The sequence below is a fragment of the Panthera tigris genome, chromosome A1 (genome assembly GCF_018350195.1).
Source record: "Panthera tigris isolate Pti1 chromosome A1, P.tigris_Pti1_mat1.1, whole genome shotgun sequence".
Taxonomy (NCBI): domain Eukaryota; kingdom Metazoa; phylum Chordata; class Mammalia; order Carnivora; family Felidae; genus Panthera; species Panthera tigris.
The window spans coordinates 207,283,811-207,304,349 of record NC_056660.1 but is presented as its reverse complement, the minus strand read 5'-3'; the positions used below and the strand labels follow the sequence as shown (position 1 = coordinate 207,304,349).

General features: G+C 42.9%; 1 protein-coding gene and 1 non-coding gene across 2 annotated transcripts in view; both read right to left on the bottom strand.

Moving 5' to 3' along the window:
* LIFR (LIF receptor subunit alpha) overlaps positions 1-20,539 on the bottom strand; it is a 78,471-nt gene that overhangs the window by 9,238 nt on the left and 48,694 nt on the right. Inside the window, exons 10-18 of the mRNA XM_042996258.1 lie at positions 18,735-18,880; positions 17,169-17,331; positions 14,943-15,013; positions 11,435-11,648; positions 8,610-8,789; positions 5,904-6,005; positions 5,188-5,355; positions 1,344-1,505; positions 335-428 (exon numbers count right to left, since the gene is read on the bottom strand). Coding sequence (XP_042852192.1) covers positions 335-428; positions 1,344-1,505; positions 5,188-5,355; positions 5,904-6,005; positions 8,610-8,789; positions 11,435-11,648; positions 14,943-15,013; positions 17,169-17,331; positions 18,735-18,880 — 1,300 coding nt within the window. The remainder of the gene's footprint in view (positions 1-334; positions 429-1,343; positions 1,506-5,187; positions 5,356-5,903; positions 6,006-8,609; positions 8,790-11,434; positions 11,649-14,942; positions 15,014-17,168; positions 17,332-18,734; positions 18,881-20,539) is intronic.
* Positions 13,696-13,891, bottom strand: LOC122232418. Its single transcript, XR_006209763.1, has one exon. It is a non-coding gene; the product is annotated as a U2 spliceosomal RNA (small nuclear RNA).

Here is a 20,539-nt window from a genome sequence, read left to right as displayed (position 1 = left end):
ATGGTAGTTTCTAAACAGGTCATCAGGACAAATGGGATCCTAATCATTAATCTTGCATAGAGGTACTGCCCTATTTATGCCTGTAAATATTTTTTAGTATATCTGCTCTTACTTAAAATTATTAGTAAATACAGCAGGAAAAAATTTACCTTTCACTTGACTAAAAACCTTTAAATAACATGCCATGTTCTTGCTTACTATTAAATCCAACATTGATTCTGACTAAATCCACATTTACTGACTAGTTGCAGCCAAGTACTTCTCCGTTAACACATAAACTAAACAATCATGCTCTTAAGAACACAACAGCAAGAGTAAATGCAGGTACCATTACCATTCTCGTTTCCGATAGCAAAGAATGCTCGTTACCACTCCCACAATGACCGCCACCGCCACTGGGATGAGGATGGCAATAATTAATCCCACAGCTAAAAAGAGAATATTGGATATATTCACATCACTATTTTTAGCATGAAGTACAGAATAAATTCCTATCAGAAGACATTTAAGTTGATAGATTATTTAAAGGGAAAAAAATTCCACAGCTCCAGGGACATTGAAAAACTACTCAAATATGACCTTTAGGCATTTTGATAATGTTTACACTAATACTTAAAATTCTTTAGAGCACAGCTGAGCGCTACTGACCATTCGATTCTTCTTCCCTGTGTGTGGGGCGGGCGAGGAGGCTGTCGTGCACGCTCTAGGAAGTTCCACAGAATCCCTGGGCTTCACCCATGTGATCCCAGGAGCACCCTACAGTTCTGGGATCCGAAAATGTCACCAGACATCGCCAAGTATCCCCCAGGAGGCAAAATCACCCCTGGCTGAGAACTGTATCCTCATGGTGCTTTACTCAGTGTGTGAAGCCCACCTCAGGGCTACAGGACACGCCGTGCCCCGACTCAAGTTCTTTGCCGCGGACAGTCAAAACTATCTTCCCCAGTCCCCATCTCAAATTTGTGAATGCTGGGCTTTCCTTTTTTTTTAAGGATATTTCTTTCACCCTTCTCTAGATATGTTAAAAATCACATTTAGAATAGTTAGGGAAAAAAAGGATAAAGTGGGTCACCATTATCTGAATTCAACATGCATTCAGAACTCCAGACTTCAGAGGTATCCTTCATTCCTTAATTTCTTAGGTACTCACGAGGAAACAGCTCCAGATAACTGACAAGAATAAATATGAAGCCATCCCCATGGCCTCTTAACACTGCTGGCCACCCACTTTAAACACGCAACACGTGAAATTTTTTAGAAGAGGGTTCCTACAGCGACAAAACTTGCTAGAAACGTTATGCACTCAAGTGTGGAAAGCATCTCAACAGCAGCAATTAACTTACAATTTTCCTTTGTCACCACAAACATGCTCTTCTCTGGGCCCATTCCACCATCTGTATAGGCTCGCAGGACCAGATGGTAACTCGTTTTACCCTGAAGATCGGCAATTCTCAGTGTCTTCTGGGAGAGGTCGGTAATATTCTTAACCTTTATGTCAGAACGACCTATTTTTAAAGCGAAGATTATTATTCCTGATCTCTACACCATTTTAAACACCTGGTCATTCGTCTCTTGTTCTACCCACATCCCTTTCAAGTGACTGGTTGCTGGTCACCGGGAGGACCAAGGCCTGTGGAATCAGCTAAGTTCTGCCAGTTAGTAGTCGTAGAATCTGGACCTGTTATGTAAACCACTCTGAGCTTGAGTTTCTCTGCCCGTGGAAGTGAAGTTGCCATACATTCCCTAGGACAATCCCAGCGTATAGCCGACAAACAAGAGAAGTCTCTTCTCTTCCTAAGGACATGAGAACACACCACAACCGCAACTTGCTGGGGAGGGGGACGCGGTGCCTGGGGCTGGTCCCGCCTGAGCTGAGAGAGAGGCTCGAGGGAGGAGAGCCCGCCTCGCTAGAGCACTTGCTCCAAACCACCCGGGGTAGAGGCAGCGCACCAGGGTTGCCGGACGAGTCACTGGCGAGGAAGCCTTGGATCATTTCAAAAGAAGTATGAAGAACTGTCTAAACCATTATTTTCAAGTTTGAACCAAAATACCGGAAGACAACAGTTTGCAAAACCGAATTGTGCTAAATGGCTAACGGCCAAAAAGTAGCAGCTCCCTGCCAGCACCTTCCCCTGCCACCGACAATCACCACACAATCTGCCTCTTTGCGGATTTACTTCCGTATTTTGAAAAAAAACCCTCAGACTGGCAGTGCTTTGATTTACAAATCTGATTTGATTTTGATTTATAAATTTGATGTTGACCTTCCGTATGCACGTCCTACAAAGAAGGTGACGCTTTGGTGTTCTCCACACCCCTTCTCCCTCTCATCCCACGTCATTCACACAAACACATCGAAATGTCTGGGAAATCCAGCGTGTACATCACTAGGATCATAGAAACATGAATTCCTGTTAAGACAAATTGCTTGGTCTGCTCATGTTTCCTTTCTTGTTTTACTGTTGTTGTAACTGCGTGTTTTTGCCCTCATTTGCTTAGTGTACTTATTCCTAATTCTTCCCATATCCTCCTGTGAATATTCAACACAATTTTTCACGTGGCCCAACAACAAAATCCCAGGGCCACGACCAGCTCCCCCCAAACCCCTATGTCCCCCGGGGTCCCCTCCCCAGGGTGTCTGCTCCAGACACGAGGCTTTCCTAGCTCCCACCCTCCTGGACGGGCCTGCCCCCCTTGCTTCCTCAGGATGATGGGCTCTTCTAGAGCCCCCTGAGGAAAGATGGGGGAGGAAAGATGTGCAGCTCTCCAGGTCTGAGAATGCCTTCGCTCTGCTCTCACACGGGCTGGAAGATTGACAGAGTATAGACGTCTAGGTTGAAAAATTTTCAGTCAGTATCTTGAATTTTCAGTCAGTATCTTGAATTTTCAGTCAGTATCACATAGCTGTGCTATCTTCTGGCATCTGGTATACTGTTGAGAAGTCCGAGGCCGCTCTCATTCCTGATGCCTCACACACAAGCCACTTTTCTCTGTTTCTAGGACTTGTTCTTTATCTATCAGGTGCTCTGGAAATTCATGACGATCTACCTTGGTGTAGATTTTTTTTTTCTATTTATCTGTGTACTTTTACTCTATATAGCCTGGTCTTTCACTTCTGGAAAATGGTCTTATGCTCCTTCTTTGGCAATTTCCTTCTACTTCCCTCTTCTCTCTCGCATGACAGTGAATGTCTCTGATGCTCCAACTTCCTAATCGTTTTACTCCAAAGTTTTCTCCTCTGCATTCATCTAATTTGGGGAAGAATTTCTCTATTTTCAATTTTCCTCTATCTTCTATTTAATTCTTTAAAATTTTCTTAGATCACATTTTTAATTTTGATGAACCCTTACCTATCTTCTGATTGTTCCTTTTTAGAACATCATGCCCTTTCTATAAATACAGCGCATCTCAACCACACAAGGATAGTTTTAAATTTGTTTCCCTACACTGAACCTGTTTCCTCTCATTTCTCCCGGTTTCTGTCCTCATGTTAGAATCTTTCTCAACCATCTGGTTACCCCTGGCTGCTAGTCATGGTTAAGAGTGAGCCTCTGGAAGGTCACTGTGAATTGGTGGCGCTTACTGGTTGGGGGGCATCGCTCATCACTGGTGGGAAATGACCAGGTCAATTTCCAGCCTTTCACTGGGACAGCCCCCCAATATCAGCGCCTTTTGTGTCATTCCTCAGGAACCATGTACTTTCTCCAAAGAAAGATCCTCTAATCTCGTCCAAGGAAACAGGCCTAGCTGAAGATGTCCCATTAGCTTCCTATTAGAGGAAGGAGAAGGCAGGGTGCTTCAGACACTGCTTCCTGTCATGTTCCCCTCTCTGGAGGCTCTCTGGCTCAGTTTCTCCAAAGAATAAACCCCTTGTCTTCAGGCAGAGGAGAGAGCACTCATGTTCACTACATGAAGTCGGTGCGGGACTTGGGGGTTCTAACTGCTTCTTGCAGACTTTCAATCACCCTCACTGCTCAGCCCATATCCATCCTAACCATCTGTCTCCAACTCTGGCCCCTACAATGAGTGAAATTATTTCTCACTGAAGCCTGAACGTCCACCTGGATTTCATGGAGCTCCACTTCTCTAGGTCATGTGCCCCACGCCCATCAGCTCCCAAACATCCACAGCTGGTGTACTCTCGCCTGTCCAGTTGCCTTTGTTTTCTTCTTTCAGTGACGAATCCACCACCTCTAAATGGAAGTCCATATGCTAGAATTTTAGCTGATCCAAGTGTAAAATTTCTGAGCATTTAAGAAAAGTTTCACTAGACTCTGGATGTTTGTAGAACTTTGTGTTTAGGATTTTTCTCGTTCACAGGCAGTGGAAGGTTCAGGAAATGCAGACCTCAGTGATGTGGGGGAGGTACCCATGGAATGCAGCTGCTCTGGGAAGTAACCTAGCTAATGCCTGGTCAGCGTCTCCATCCAGCACTGTTGTTCTCTACTTGCTGGACAGGCATTAAATAATTAAAATGGTTTCTTTCTGAGGAGAGGTCATTAAGGGAAATGAAAGCTCTCAAACTGAAAAGATGATATGCTTGTGTTATGTGGCTATGAACAGGAATCATCTGACTCCCAACAGAAATATAATTTAGGGAGAAGCCAGAGGTCTGCGCAAACATCTCTGTATTTGTAAATTTGAAAATTCTCTAAGGTCTTTGGACACACGCTTACCAACTGTCGAGGACTGACTGTACTTTTTAGGATCTAATGGATACACATGTCCCCAGTCAAGTCAGTTAAGCTGGCCAGCTCATTAAGGCCCCGGTGAACTGCACGGGTGGCTCTTTGTCACAGAACAGCAGACGCTCCAGAGCCATTCTTTGGGTTCCTGAGCTTTTCTCCTCATTATAATTACAGATGCTATGTAAGAGGCTATGTTATGCATCATACAAGACTAGAAAGAGATGGTCTCCCTGTCCTATGGGGCTTATTACCAAGGGCTGCAGAATAATTTAAATGAACGGTGGTACGTGCCTTTTATCACACACTAAAATCCTAAAATTCTCATATTCATACATTTTTCATTTACCTATTTTTCAGTCAGTTTTGGAAACAAGTATTAAGTTGCTCAGCAGAATTTCTTTTTCTTTTCTTTCTTTTTTTTTTTTTTTTTTTCTGTGGTTAATGAGAACTTCTAGGAAGTACTGTTCTTGCTATACTCACAATCAGGTAATTTACTTACCTGATTCCAAACCCCTGATCTTAGATGTGTCTCTCTCTCCTTTTTCAAAGTAAAATAAATATCCTCTTAAAAAGCCTCTAAGCTCTTCCACAGGAATATCTTCCCATCTTACTAATATTGAATCTGCAGATGTGTCCTCGACAGTAAAATTTGGGGCAACAATTGGAGCTGTAAAAGGGAAAAAGTGGATAGTTAAGGGAGGATTTACTGATACGGAGCAAGACATCAACATTTCATGAAATTTCTATCCTCAAAAATAACTGCATTTGGACTTAGAACTTCATTCTTTACTGAGTCGTAAAATTTCAGAAATTCTATCACAAGTGTTTTTCCTGTGAAGCTTGTACGCTAATAACTAGACACACAGGTGGAACCCAGGACACACACACCCAGGGAAGCGTCCTGGGCCAAGTCTGTAAGCGGTCACTCCAACAGACGGTCTCGAAGCTAATGGTGTTTTAAATGCGTTTAAGTGCAAATTAAGTATCTTTGACATCGAAATGAAGATCTGGTTTTCTTAATGGTGAAATTGTGAAATATAAACATTAGAGAAATGAAGATGGAGTAATCACGATTTTAAATTCATCAAATGAATTATTTTTCCTTCCGTGAGCTAAGTATCTCCATTTAATCTATTTATAGAATTCACTCTTGCAATTGATTTCCATTTTTTCACATTACCTTGAACTCTAAGAAATCTTACCCACGTAACTTACCCAATTCTTCTATATATCCGATTATAGAACGCAGTAACTGATATCCTTGATTTCTGCACCCATACAGAAAAAAATTGTATCTTACACCCGGTCGAAACTGATCTACAGGGTGAACACAATTAACTTTAATAAGTACATATTACTATGGACATCTATTTTAGAAATATCCAATTTATGCTAACTTATTCTGAAATTTCCAAAGCTAATTTTAAACAGATGTTTTCTTCTTCTAAAACAATACATCTGTATTTTCAAAACTGACAAAGTGAAAAGTGACCGAAGAAAAATTAAACAAATTCGCTTCTGTTGTAATGAACAGTATTATAATATGACATGACCTTGAAGGGAAAGAACAGTGATCAAAACTTGCATTTTGTTTCTTAAAATCAAGCAATGAAGACTTCTCCCCAGGATCTGGTCCAGGGTCAGTTTACTAGCAAGTCGCAGGTCCCCATCAAGCCCCTGGAAGCCCTTCCCTGGCCAGTGTTCTCTCTCCCTCCTTGCTCCCAAAAGCAGACACTGACATTTCCGCCCTCCCTTGACGCTGCAGGGTGGAAGGACCTGGCCATAGAGTCAGCCTCTCTTTGTAGCATTACCATTCAGTGCCCTTGAGTTATTAACTTCACAAGACATGCAAGAGAAGCTTCTTAACTTCAGTTAAAAAAATCCCTTTTAAAATACCTCCTCACTACCATGCAACGTGAGAAATGTTGGGAATGGGCGGACACAGTATGGCCCATGGCCTAGAGAGGCTGGCAGCATGGTGAGGGGACAGACGAATGGGGTAATCATGACACAATGTGCTAGACCACAGGGGTCTATCATAGGCTTTGGCACCTTCAATGACCAAATGAATTTAAGAATATCACGAAAATCCACCAAGAAGTGACATGTGAACAGGGCCTTAAAGGGCAATCAGGAGCTCACCAGTGGTGGTCTAGGGAGACGATACTGCTTGGGGGGAAATTCTGGTGTGGTGAGAGCACCAGATCTCCAGCTACATGCCCAAGGAAGACCAGTGGGTCTACAAGCTCAAAGGAGAGATGGATCAACCTCTACAATCATTCTGCAACTTTTTTCTTTCGAGACAGGTGTACCTGAGGTTATTGTAATCTGCATGCACCCAGCGTTATGTTACAATTATGTGTATCAGTATTCTATAGGGTTCCAGCGCCTTAAGAAGAAAAAGAGCCCGAGTGGGGTTCCATGTTTTGAGGTCATAAGATAGAGAGGATAGTGGAGTGAGTACATAAAGGGGACAAGAGAAGTGCCTCCCAGCAACCATACATAATGGAGACAACTCCTGGCCTCCTGAGGCTTGGAACAGCTCTGAATGTGAATCCTGGTGCTATCCCACACCAGTTTTGTGACGTTGGGCCAAGCCACCTACTTCTCAGAGCCTTTGTTCTCTCAACCACACCGCAGGGCCTTTGCTCACCTGCCTTGGCACGGGAGGCTGGCCCTGTCACCCTACAGGTCACACGCTATCCAAGGAGACCCCTTTCCACACCACCAAGCCTGCCCTAGTCCACCCAGTCATTCTCAAAGCCCAAGCGAGAAGGCTGGAAGAGGGACGAGAGCTCCGGTGGGGTGTGCCAGGACTGTGGGAGGCTCAGGCAGCTCCGTGGGGGGAGGAGCTGGTGTGAGCTGGGCACTCTGATGAGGGAGGTATGCTCTAAGAAAGGATGAAGGGAACCACTGCATATTTCAAGAAGTGGCAACTAATCTCAACCGACTTGGAGTAATCTAGTGGGCGGGACTCATTTTCACCATTTGACAGTGAAAAGGGCAGGCAGGTAGCCCTGGTTCTCTGCAAGATAAGAATCAGCAGCTGCTTGCTCTCCTGAGCCTTGTGCCCATGTGAGGGAGAACCACGGCAACGGAATGACCTTGAGAAGCACCACGACCACTGAGCTACAGGTTCCACAATTCCCGAGGGCAGAGGCACAAAACACTCATCAGCCACTCAGAAGGAACAATGATAGTGGGAAGGGGGCTGTAATTACCAAGGATAGGGCTGGCTTAGCCTGCAGGTTACCACACACCCCTCATGGCTGAACTTGAGACTGCTCATATCTAAAGCAGCTCACCTGGTTGGACTCACGGCTCGTCAACAGTCACTGGGAACGGCCCCCCAAAACATGCACGCACCACGCCCCTTGCCACACGGATGCCCCCATGCCCTACACCAGCAGTGATGGCTGCGAGCCCTTTGTTCTCGGCTCTGCCTAACCCTGCAGCCTGCGCCCTGAGCACACAATGAGTGAGACCATACTACTTAGGGTTCCAGTCTTTTTTCTTCAGGAGCATTTGTCCATGGTGTTACATATTTGACACAATCTTTGGCGTTAACATTCCACTTTCTAGATGTACTGTAATTTACTCATTCTCCTATTTGCTGTTTGGGTTTTCAATTTTTATGTTTTTAAATACTACTGTGGTGAACATTCTTACATGTTATCCGATGTCACTCTGATTATTTCTTGGAATAAATTCTCAAACAAGTAACTACTAGATCGAAAGATATGAACCATTTCACACACATATGACTACAAAACACTTTCCAGAAAAGTCACACCAATTCACAGTGGTGGTGGTGGTGGGGGGGGGGGGTGGGTGGTCACTCATTATACCCAGTCACACCATATACTGCCGTTTAAAAATATATTTTAAGAACTTGCATTAAGAGGTATGAGTTCATCTTACCAGATTCTATTACAGCTTCAGTGCTGTTGGAAGGGACTTTTTTCCAGTCCATGAGGCAGGGCTCGGCCCGAGAGGAGTTACACCACTTAATAACATAATCACAAGTCATGCTGGGATCGTAATTCCACGTGAGGAGAATTCCATTTCCCATCCCGACAGCCTGCTCTACTTTGAGATCATCTTCAACAAGAAAGAAGTATGTTTTACTTGTATTAAAAACAATAACATACGGTATATCTCATGAAAACGGGCAGGAGTTAGAAAAATTACTTCACTGTAGAGAAATTTTAAAATAGTGCTCAAACTAGATAAATCTCTAGCAAAGTTTAGAAATGTCGCTCTGTTATTTCTGTTGTAGAACAGTAATTACCGGTATATACAGATAAACTCAGAAGCTGGAGAAAGTAATAAAGAGCACCCAGGATAGACGGTGACGCAGCAGGGCTGGGATGTGAAGGTCAGCATCAGGAGGGATGGGGCTGAGGGCGTGAGGGCACTAGACAGGTGCAGCAAGGCAGGGGGCAGGCATGCCGGAGGCAGGTGCAGAGCACGAGTGGACAGTCCTAACCTCTCCTCTCCTCGTCCACTACGGACATGAGCCCCATGCCAGCAGGCGGAGGCGTGTGCCTGCAACCCCAGCCCGGGGCACACAGAGCAGGAGCACAGTGACACGCGGTGAATGAGTGGATGGAGCAGACCTGCTCTTCCTTTCAGGCCCATGGTGGGAGTCAGGGCGCCGGGGGGCTGCAGGGGTTTCTGGAGAAGGTGTGAAGAATGGGGAATCTGCTAAAATGCAGTGGGATCAAGAGCTGTGGGATGGAACAGCCAGCGTGGGCAAAGGGAGGGGTGAGATGCAGAGGTTGGTGGGAAGGGGGCCGTGCTGAGGTTCTATTTCCCCATCCTGCCAGATCCCGGCCCAGGGATAAGGAAGGCCCAAGGTTGGGGGTGAGGATTGGGTAGGTTAGGCCGAAATTTCCCACAGTAATGGGAGAATAGACATAATTTCTGTAACTGATTTATATTCAAGGGTTTAGTAAAAAAGTCAAAGAAAGGTTTTCTGGGGAAAAAAAAAAAATTGTGCTCATAAGGCAATTACTACCTAACAAAAGATAGCAATTTGGTTTAGAATTCAGAAGACTTTGGATTTAACATGTTTGGGCCCAATGTGATTAAAACCCCACAGTGTAAACTTGCTCTGAGGCCCAAGGCCGCCATCTTGGGAAATCCTCAAGGCACACTGATTTCTTCTTAACTCTCTAGGTGCTGATGCTAGACCACTGTTAGTTCCATAAACTGCCACCTTCCGAAGGACACAGGGAAAAGGCAGGAATATAGTTCTTAAATTAAAAGACAACACAGCTATTGCTTATCATGATAAGGCAATGAAATACAGACTCTACATCAGAAGTGTTGGTGTTCTCTTCTGTGTGTCTCTCTTTCCTTTCCTTTTTGTGCTCACACTGCTACCTGGAGACCTCTCTTTCTGGCGTGTGCTGCTTCCTGGGCTCTGTGTTGCGTGTCTCTGAAATGTATGGCGCCTCCCCTAGTCCTTCCTAATTCCCCTGAATTGTCGACTGAAACAAAGCAAAGAACCAGCTAAGTTACAGGCAGTAAGAAACTGCCTCAATCAAGAGTTGAAAAGATACTCAGAGGACCCCAACCGGACCAACTTTTCTTCCTTTAGGAGTGGGTGGGCACAGATAGGAGACCCCATATTGAGGCAGGACAGCAAAGTGGGGGAGCAGGGAATGACCTCAAAGAGGAATCAACCGGGAAAAGAGGCAGAAGTGGCTATTTAAAATTCCCAAGTCTAGAGCTATCAAGGCGGCCAAGAAAGAATGGACACATCATTGGGAATCCATAGTATTTAAAGAAAGGCAGGGGAGTCTGGGTGGCTCAGTCCGTTAAGCATCCTCTTGATTTTGGCTCAGGTCACAACCTCATGGTTTGCAAGATCGAGCCCCATGTCAGACTCTGCACTAACAATGTGGAGCCCACTTGGGACTCTCCCTCTTCCCCTCTCTCTGCCCCTCTGCCCTCTCTTTCTTGCTCTCAAAAAATAAACTTTAGGGGCGCCTGGGTGGCTCAGTCGGTTAAGCGTCCGACTTCGGCTCAGGTCATGATCTCACGGTCCGTGAGTTCGAGCCCCGCGTCGGGCTCTGTGCTCACAGCTCAGAGCCTGGAGCCTGTTTCAGATTCTGTGTCTTACTCTCTCTCTGACCCTCCCCCATTCATGCTCTGTCTCTCCCTGTCTCAAAAATAAATAAACGTTAAATAAATAAATAAATAAATAAATAAACTTAAAAAAAAAAAAAGGCACTAAGTTAATTTCAAAACTGCCCCAGTTACTTTTTCAAGCTTATATTGGTAATATATATTATTACAATAAAGACATTTGTTGGTAAGATATTACCAACAAAATGGCCACTTAAAATAAAAATTTTGTCCTGGCAGTGTGCAAAATAGCCTAGCTAATACAGCATCAGTTCTCATGGTCTTGGAGAGAGAAATGAAAACGGTACTTGAGTAAGTAGTTGAAACATTTCCTATGAAGAGTAATCTACCACCATAACTCTCCAACATTATGCACTAAAGTAACTGGGTAGAGTAATTATTTTATCCATCAGTAGATGTTTGGAGTCAACACTAATGACTGATGACTGCTGTCTCTCAATGAATTCGGGACATTAATCTGCTTGTTCCTCCTTTTGCATCCGCAGCAACAGGGGACAGGAGAAGAAAGCTGACATTATGAGAGCAAACACCTTTAGGATGCTTCACTCTAATTCCCTGTTCTTATGTACTATGTTATCTTAAGTACTCACCGTTTGGAATTTCCATACTAGCTATTTTAGAAGGTGGCGATGAACCAACAGAATTTTTTGCCACCACGCTGATGATGTAGTCGTTTTTATCAAGTTGTAGTTCTGCCTTATGTTGAGGATCAGGGATCTCAGAAAGGGACTGTGTCTCCTCATCTAGTGAACATGACACATTATAGGAAAGGATTTTCCCATTAGCTTCGTTAATGGGCAAAGGCTATGAAAAACAGAAAAATAAATTCTGTCAAGAAACCTGCAAAAAATGGCTATGTGATGAGGCACGCCCATCCATCAAGTCTAAACCAGGTACTGCATTAATCACAACAAGGTAACAGTGGAATAGATGAAGCTGTTAACAGTATAAAACACAGATTTAAAAGGCACGAGACCAGGATAAATCAGGAAGGTGATACTGAAGAAAAACTATACTTACTGTAAGCAGTAAGAACACACAGAAATTTAAAAATTAAGTAAATACAAAACAGCATTTAGCCTCATTTTTCAGACACAAACAAAAAAAGTAGTAAGAATGACTGCTCTACCCAGCAAAATGTAAAAAATTATGGCATGAGGGACCCCTGGCTGGCTCAGTCAGTGGAGCATGTGACTCCTGACCTCAGGGTTGTGCGTGTAGAGATAAATAAACAAAACCTAAAAAAATTACTACATCATAGTTGTATGTAAAAAAAAAAAAAATTTAATGTTTATTTTTGAGAGAGAGAGTGAAAGCTGGGGAGGGGCAGAGAGAGGGAGACACAGCATCTGAAGCAGGCTCCAGGCTCCAAGCTGTCAGCACAGAGCCCGACGCGGGGCTCAAACTCACAAACCGTGAGATCATGACCTGAACTGAAGTTGGACGCTTAACCGACTGAGCCACCCAGGCGCCCCTGTGGCATCACAGTTTTTAAAAAATATTTACTGTTTTATCAAACCAGTACATGCTCATCACCAGAAAATTTGGAAATTATACAAAAGTAAAAAAAAAAAAAAAAAAAAAAACTATAAAATGTTCCCATGTCTATCTCTTAAATACTTTTGCATTTTGATACTTTCTTCAAGTTGTTTTTCTAAGATGTATATTTTTTAACATTGTTTTAATCATTCTATACAATTTATCTTTTTTTGCCTTTCTATAATATACTTGTCTATAATATACACGCTTTAACGGCTTTATATTTTATGTAGTATTTTTACTAGCTGACCTGAATATTCCTTAAATAAATGAAATTTAAGTAGTTTCCAATTTTTCACAATACTAAGATAATACTTGGTGCACCTTTCAGTGCCACTTTTCATTTTCATAGTTAGGATTAATTCTTTAGTGTGGATTTCTAAAGTAGACTTACTGGGCATGAGGAAACATTCAAACTTCTTTATTTATGGAGCTAAACTGCTTTTCAAAACCACTGCTCCAATTTATATGATGACGCATGGAAGCCTCTAATCCAGACAGACCTTGGTATCAATGTTCTGCTGAAGGGGCGCCTGGGTGGCTCAGTCAGTTAAGCGTCCAACCCTTGATCTTGGCTCAGGTCATGATCTCGTGCTTTTGTGAGTTCAAGCCCAACGTCAAGCTCTATGCTGACAGCACGGAACCTGCCTGGGATTCTCGCTCTCCTCTCTCTGTGCCCTCCTCCCCACTTAGACTATGTCTCTCTCTCTATCTCTCTCATTAAAAACAGAAACAACTCTGCTGAAAACACTGCTCCACAACAGGTCCCCAGTGACTCTCCGATGACCTGTTCTACCGTACCCATTATCATCCCAAGATTTGTGGGCTTCATCAGATGATGCTGACTGCTCACTCTTTCACAGAACCCCCTCCCTCGGCTTCTGCTATATTATTTTCATCTGGTCTTCCTGCCCATCTACCCTTCCCACTCTCCTCTGCTGGATCCTCTTCCTTTGCTGGTCCTTTTATGCTGTTTTCACGTAGGGGTCCATCCTTGGCCTCTCTGCACCCTGCATGCTCTCCCTGAGTGATCCCAGTTACATGCTACTCAAAGCTGTGTCTTAGCTCCGATTTCTGCCCCGAACTCCAGAGCCTTACATCAAACCACCACCTATTAGACTCTACTTGGATATCCCACTGGCACAGATTTTTAAAAACAGATTTAAAAAATTCAACCCCAAACAACTTAATTTTCCACCCAAATATGCTCGTACTTGACAAATGGCAGAACCATCAACCTAGTCACCAAGGTTACAATCACTTCAGTATTTTTAAGCTTCGGTTAAGCATTTGTCTAGTTTGAACAACATTACAGATTTTCTCTATACCTGAAGTAACGGTTCTGTAGTACCAGGCTGATGTGTGAAATGGACAGAGCAAGCTCCTATTGTGTCTTCTGATTCCAAAAATCCATGTGTTATATTGTTCTCAGATAGAGGACATATCGGATACTAAACTGTTAAGAACAGATACTACACTTGATCTTAGCCAAAAGGCTGAGAAGTGATATACTGAAGTGACTGTATCATCGTTACTATATTATCATGAAATGTGACAGACAGTTGTTGGGTAGCCAGTGGATTTTTCTAATCAAGAGTAAGGGGGGGGCACCTGGGTGGCTCAGTGGTTGGGCATCCAACTCTTGATTTTGGCTCAGGTCATGATCTCACAGTTCAGGAGATCAAGCCCTGTGTCTCGCTCTGCACTGACAGTGGGGAGCCTGTTTGGGATCCTCTCTCTCCCTTCCCCTTCTCTCAAAAATAAATAAACATTAAAAAAAAAATGAGTAAGAGGGGTCATATACAGCCCATCACAAAGCAACAGAACTTAGAGTGAACTTGCACAGACTTACTTCACTCAAAGTTGTACTGACATCAAATTTTTGCAAAAATAGTTTTACTTTCAACAACAGAATTCCCTATTTAAAGAAATCCAAATATGACTGTTCTTATAATATCTGATGTGGAAAACAATGGTTTTTGATGTCTGCAAATCAGATAAAGAGTATAGCAACAAAAACGGTTGCTCTAGTAAAGAAAAACTGTGGAAACATAATGCAATTTACACTGTATCTAAAATTTTTACAAAACTTTACAGCTTAATTTTCCACCCAAATGCAAAAATTTTAAGTGGCATATAATAATGCAATTTACTTAAGGGAAACAAAGTACACACGAAATATGTAACAAGTTTCCTATATGTTCAAGATAAAAAACGTAACACCAACACAACTGAGATTCTAACTTGTGGCTTCTTGAGGTGTTTCTGGCTGAAGTGACAGACATGGATGGAATTCACGAAATCCTCAGGTCCTTTCCAGTCCTCATGAAATCAAAGTAAAGAACGCCCTGATCCGACAGAGAAGACCCTCACCACACTGGCCGTGGTGATTCAGTAGTGATGAGGGGCCTGGGGGGGTTTAGTACCAGGTTAGATTCTCAGCAGTGCTGCAAAGAGCCAGTCTGGGAAATCCAGTCTCCTGGAGAACCCAAGTACCACACGCAAGTTTAGCATAATATAATCATTTAAATATCTAAGGAAAAAAAACTGGACATTTACCTTCCAATAGATTATTAAGTTTTTTCCATCAGAACTCCACTCTCTCCAAGTATCTGGTCCCTTTGAAGGAACTAGGAAAGAGATTTAAAAGTTAGCATTCGAAGACATGTACGGCATGTCAGTTGAGACTACCGATAATTGAGACAGTGGCGCTTGAGATTCTTTTCTAGGTTTTTGGAATTCTCCATAAAAATGTGAAGCAGTTCAGTGGCTTCCACTTAGAAGTGAAGGGATGAAACAGCCGAGCTCTCAACGTCTGCAAGACATAAGGCCCCTTCGAGTGGATTAAAATCACCCTTCAGGCCCTACCTGAGGCTCGTGCTGCTCTGGCTCACATCTTCCCACCTCCTCCTGCTCAGGTGGGCTCTGGCCGAGCACGGGCTTCCTGGTGTCCCGCTCCTCCAACGTGTTGAGGACACCTGCCTCAGGCTTCCTGAGCTCTCTGTGACCTCTCTTCCTGTGCGCAGAAGCTCTCCTGCCCTGGCTCCCCGTGTAGCTTGCTACCTCGCCTGCTCTAGATCTCAGCTCCAATGTTACCTTAATAGTGAGGTCTTTTCCAGCTACCCTATTTAAGACTGCAACCCCTCCTCCCCCTGTCACTTTCTTTCCCTAGTCCCCTTTCTCGGCTTTATTTTTCTCCCAACATACTATTTTTAAAATTTTACTTCTAATCCTCTAGCCTATAAACTCCATGGGCAGAGACTGTTTCATCCACTGCTATATCCCTGGTGACTAGAATAGTCCCTGACACATGGCAGGTACTCAGTAAGTATTTGTTAAGTGAATTAATGCTGTCATCTTAATGAGGTGTGAATCAAGTGTTTCCTCTTGGCAACAGCAGCTCGTCAACCGAAGGCAAAGGCTCCTGTGGTAGCCAGTCTACAAATGACCAATGACATTGGTCACGCCTCCTGATATGCCTGCCTGTGTGGTCCACTCCTACACTGTATCAGCATCAGCCTGTGTGACACAGAGTGCAACAGATATGATGGCTCCTCCCTTCTGAGGCGAGGTCACAGAAGGCATCATGGAGGCGCCATGGTCTCTCTCTCCTCATTAAGTCTGGGGGGAGCTAGCTGCCATGTTATGAGGCCACTCAGCAGCACTACGGAGAGGTCTGTGTGGTGAGGACCAGCCACTGAGCGAGCCATCTTTCAAGCAGATTCTCTAGTCCTAGGCAAGCCTGCAGCCCCCGCCCACGTCCACACTGTGGCCTCACAAGAGACTCGAAGCCAGAGATACTCAACTAAGCTGCTTCTGAGTTTCTGACCTAAACTCATCGTGAGAGAATAAATGTTTACTGTTTTAAGCCCCTGAATTTTAGGGTAATTTGTCAGGCAGCAATGAATAACTAACACTCTCCGTCTCTGGATTCATGCATGGGATTCCATTTTGATGATCCAAACCACCCGGACACAATATTGCAAAGCCCCTCTCATCTTTCTAACCTTCCTTCCTGTGGAGAGGCAAAGTCTGGATCAATACCTATCAGTTTGTGTTTTACTGTTCATTAAATTTTTGGAAGAAGTTTTACACCACCCCCCCCAAGTTATCTAGTTTAAATAAAGCTTTTGCTATCTTTTACTGAATGACTCCTGAAAATTATACCTATTTTTAAGTTTCTTGTTTTTGATTTTCAAAGCTGACATGTGATTAGTCAAGGATAGAATCTCCTTCTGTCTTTGGAAATTATCATACTCAGAAAACCAGTCAACTAATTTTGCACCTATTCTGACCTATTTGGTGTACTGCAGAAAGAGTAGTTCAAGACCCGTGGCCCCATCCATTTCTCAGGCCTAGGTCGCAAATAAAAATTCCAACAAATTCTCTTTACCAAGAATTGTCTTCAGCAAACAGAACTGAACAGAATTAAAACAGAATTAAAATTCTAGGAAAAGGAGGAAAAGACTGTGAGCAAAATCACCCCGTAATCTTAGCACAGTTTCCAGTCTGTTTCCTCTGCACCATTTTAGGACAGCTGCAATCATCCGGCAGACAGACCTAGAGTTTCCCACACAACACGGGCCAAGTAACTGTCCACACTATCCCAAACCTTAGAGCCACCATTTAAAATGTCTGGATGACATTTTACGAGCAGATACTATACAATTACACAATTCAAGTGTTCTCCTTTTACTCATTTGGTGACATTAAAAAAAAAAAAAACAGTTGTAAAATTTCAGGATCCCTAGTGATATTTAGCCATAAATCATTTAGTTAACTTACTGGCTTCTGTGGTTAAATATTTTTTTTCATTGCTCCATTTGCTCCATTTCCAGAAAGTTTCAGCAGAACAGCGAATCCGGAAAGTATATACAGTATATGGGTTTAACTGGTCCACAGCTACAAGATAACTTGAATTTTCTACTCCTCTGATCGTGACATTCCGCTATTAGAGAGCAAATAAATATGCAAATGTATGTATAAGTAATGTCATGTGTTTAAAAACACACATTTATACACACATACTTTTTTTTGATAAGAAAGCTGCCCAAATTTGTAACATAAATTGACTAAATGTCCACCTGAGTTTGCCTTTACAGCACTAAAGTTAGTTCAGCCACCAAAACATTTTAATTTTTACGTAACTACCAAATCGGTAAAATTATGTTCTGCAACAACAACCAAACAACTTCGGTGTCATTTTAATCCAAATACTGGATCTAAGTAATAATGATCAATTAAATTATGCAGCAAAGATGATATAAATTTTGATCGTCGGTCAATGGCTAATGGTAATACAGTAAGCCTTAATATATGGTAAGCCTCAGATTTACTAATCTGAGATGACCTTGAGGATTTAAGTACATTAGTCAGGTATATCTGGAAGCTTCGAGGCAGGCATCGTCTTGTGCATTTTTTAATACAGCACTTAGAACCTCTAGTTTGGTGTTAAACATGCGGAATATTCAACAAATTCTTATTTAAATTACATAAAAAATGAAACAGTTTAAACAAATTTGGGGATGTGCATGCCTCAGGAAGTCCTCTGAACTCCCAATTACAAAGCTTCTGGGGTTATATTTTGGCATCTGAGTTTTGTAGCAACCATCAATAAGCTTCCAATGAATATTTTCATTACAGTCTCTTTTATTTGGGACTTAGCACAAATTACAAGACGGTACAGTATAAAAGTCAACCTTAAGTATCTAAACGGTGTTAAAAAGTCATGCTCTCACTTACTCACTTGTTCCTACTGCTGCACTTGGCAGTCTGAAACCTTCTCTCTGGTGCTTATTATTAGTCCATTAATTCATGCTGGCGGCTATGGCAAAAAACTACTCATTCATTCACAAATTTACTGGGCGCTAGCTATGTGCAAGATGCTATACGAGACCTGGAAACAACCTAATAAAAGTGCAACTCATGTTCTAATAATATCCAGTATTATAACTGTGTTCAAGTACTAAATAAAAAGCCGTTATTACATTGATGTATGGTGCCTTAGTTCTTAGTAAATCTCTATAATAAATAACCTGAGAGCCTATGCATATCAATTTACACAATTCTTTATTTATTTATTTTGAGACTCTCTCAAAGATAAAGAGAGAAAGAGAGGGGCAGAGGGGCAGGGGGAGAGAGAATCTCAAGCAGGACCCATGCTGTCAGTGCAGAGCCCAATGCAGAGCTTGATCCCATGAACCGTGAGATCATGACCTGACCTAAAATCAAAAGTGGACACCTAACTGACAGAGCCATCCAGGCGCCCCTCAATTTACTCAATTCTTTTTGAAAACTAAGTATTTTATCTAAAGTAACCTCAAAGCAAGTCTACAGAAGAATCTTACTCACCAATTCTTGTACTGAGTTCGTTTTGTTAATTTCAATTTGACATAAAAGTTTAATCTTTGCAAAGTTGCCCGGTAAATGCCAGGAAAGTATAACAGCTGTTGAATTGATATCCTTCACTTTGATTGAAGTAGGAATACGAGGATAAACTGTAAATACAATTTGTAGAGATCATCCTAAAAGCTCTTTTCTAACATGACAAATGACAATCAAAAAACCCCGAAAAACGAAAGAGGTATCATTAGTACTGATCAACAATATTCCACTCAGTATCCATGGAACACAAAAGCTCACTTTTACTGCTGATATCATGCCCACAGTTTTCATGGACCAGCCACACTCAAGGTTCCTATACTGCCATCAGGAATACTACAAGGTCGTAGGAGCATAATCTCTACCTTTAAGGAACCTCTAACTTACTGGGGGACTGACAAACAAAAAGAAAAGTAACAAGAGTACATATGCTGAGTTTGAAATGTGTGGCAGAGATATTAACAGCTACCGGAGTTTAGACGTCGGTGTGGTAGGGAAAGTCTTAGAGTGAAGATGGGTCTTAAGAGGAGCTTTGAAGGGAGAATCTGAGCAAAATGGCAGAACGGATGCAGAAAAGCATTTCAGGTTGGGCTCTGAGCAAGAACAAAGGCGCAGTGATGCTGATGACAGTGCGCGTGCCATGTGAGTGGAAGGAAAGCAACATGGGAAAATAAAGTTGAAAGGCAGAGGGCAGGGAAATACACACAAACACCACCACTCAAGTATAAAATGTAGCTGTTTGGACCTTACGAAAACCCGGGAAATAACAAAAATGATGAGAAGGAATAGCTGATGAAGTGTACTTATGTTTACAAACAAGGCAACACGGTCATCTACTAATCACTTGCCAGTCTGTTTTTTAATGGCATTTGGTTTAAGCCTTTCTCAGTGACCGAGTCTCTAAGAGAAGGCCTCTATGTCACCGTTCTGTGCTGCAGAGGCTGGTATGGACCCGATGCAGCAGAATGCCCACAGGAATGAATGCTAAGAAGATGGACTATATTTTTTATTTTATTTTTTTTAAATTTTTTTTTTTTTTAAACGTTTATTTGTTTTTGAGACAGAGAGAGACAGAGCATGAACGGGGGAAGGTCACAGAGAGAGGGAGACACAGAATCGGAAACAGGCTCCAGGCTCCGAGCCATCAGCCCAGAGCCTGACGCGGGGCTCGAACTCACGGACCGCGAGATCGTGACCTGGCTGAAGTCGGACGCTTAACCGACTGCGCCACCCAGGCGCCCCAAGATGGACTATATTTAAGTTCTATTTGGAGCTATGTATTAACAGGGCTGCTAAAAATTCCGGAATCATCGGCAATAAAAAGGAACAAACTACTTACTGATACATACAGCAACCTGGATGGATCTCAAGGATACTGCCCTTAGTAAAAAATGCCAATCTCCAAAGGTTAGACACTGTATGATTCCATTTATATAACATTTTCAACATAACAAAGCACTGAGAGGAATAACAGATTGGATATTGCCTAGGGAGCGGGATGCAAGAGCAGGTGTGGAGGGGTGGTGGAAGGGTGGGTGGAAGGGTGGGGGTGGGGGTGGGAGAGGGATGGGGGTGGGGGAGGGGGTTTGCCAACGGGGCAACAAGAAAAAGTTCCTTTGTGGAGATAGAACAGTTCTATATTGATTGTGTTGATGGTTCTGTGAACCTATACATGGATCCAACTGCACAGAAGTGCGCGCGTGCGCGCACGCACACACACACACCTCTAAGTGCACGTAGAAACTTGAGAAAACTGGGCAAAGTCAGCGGTCCAG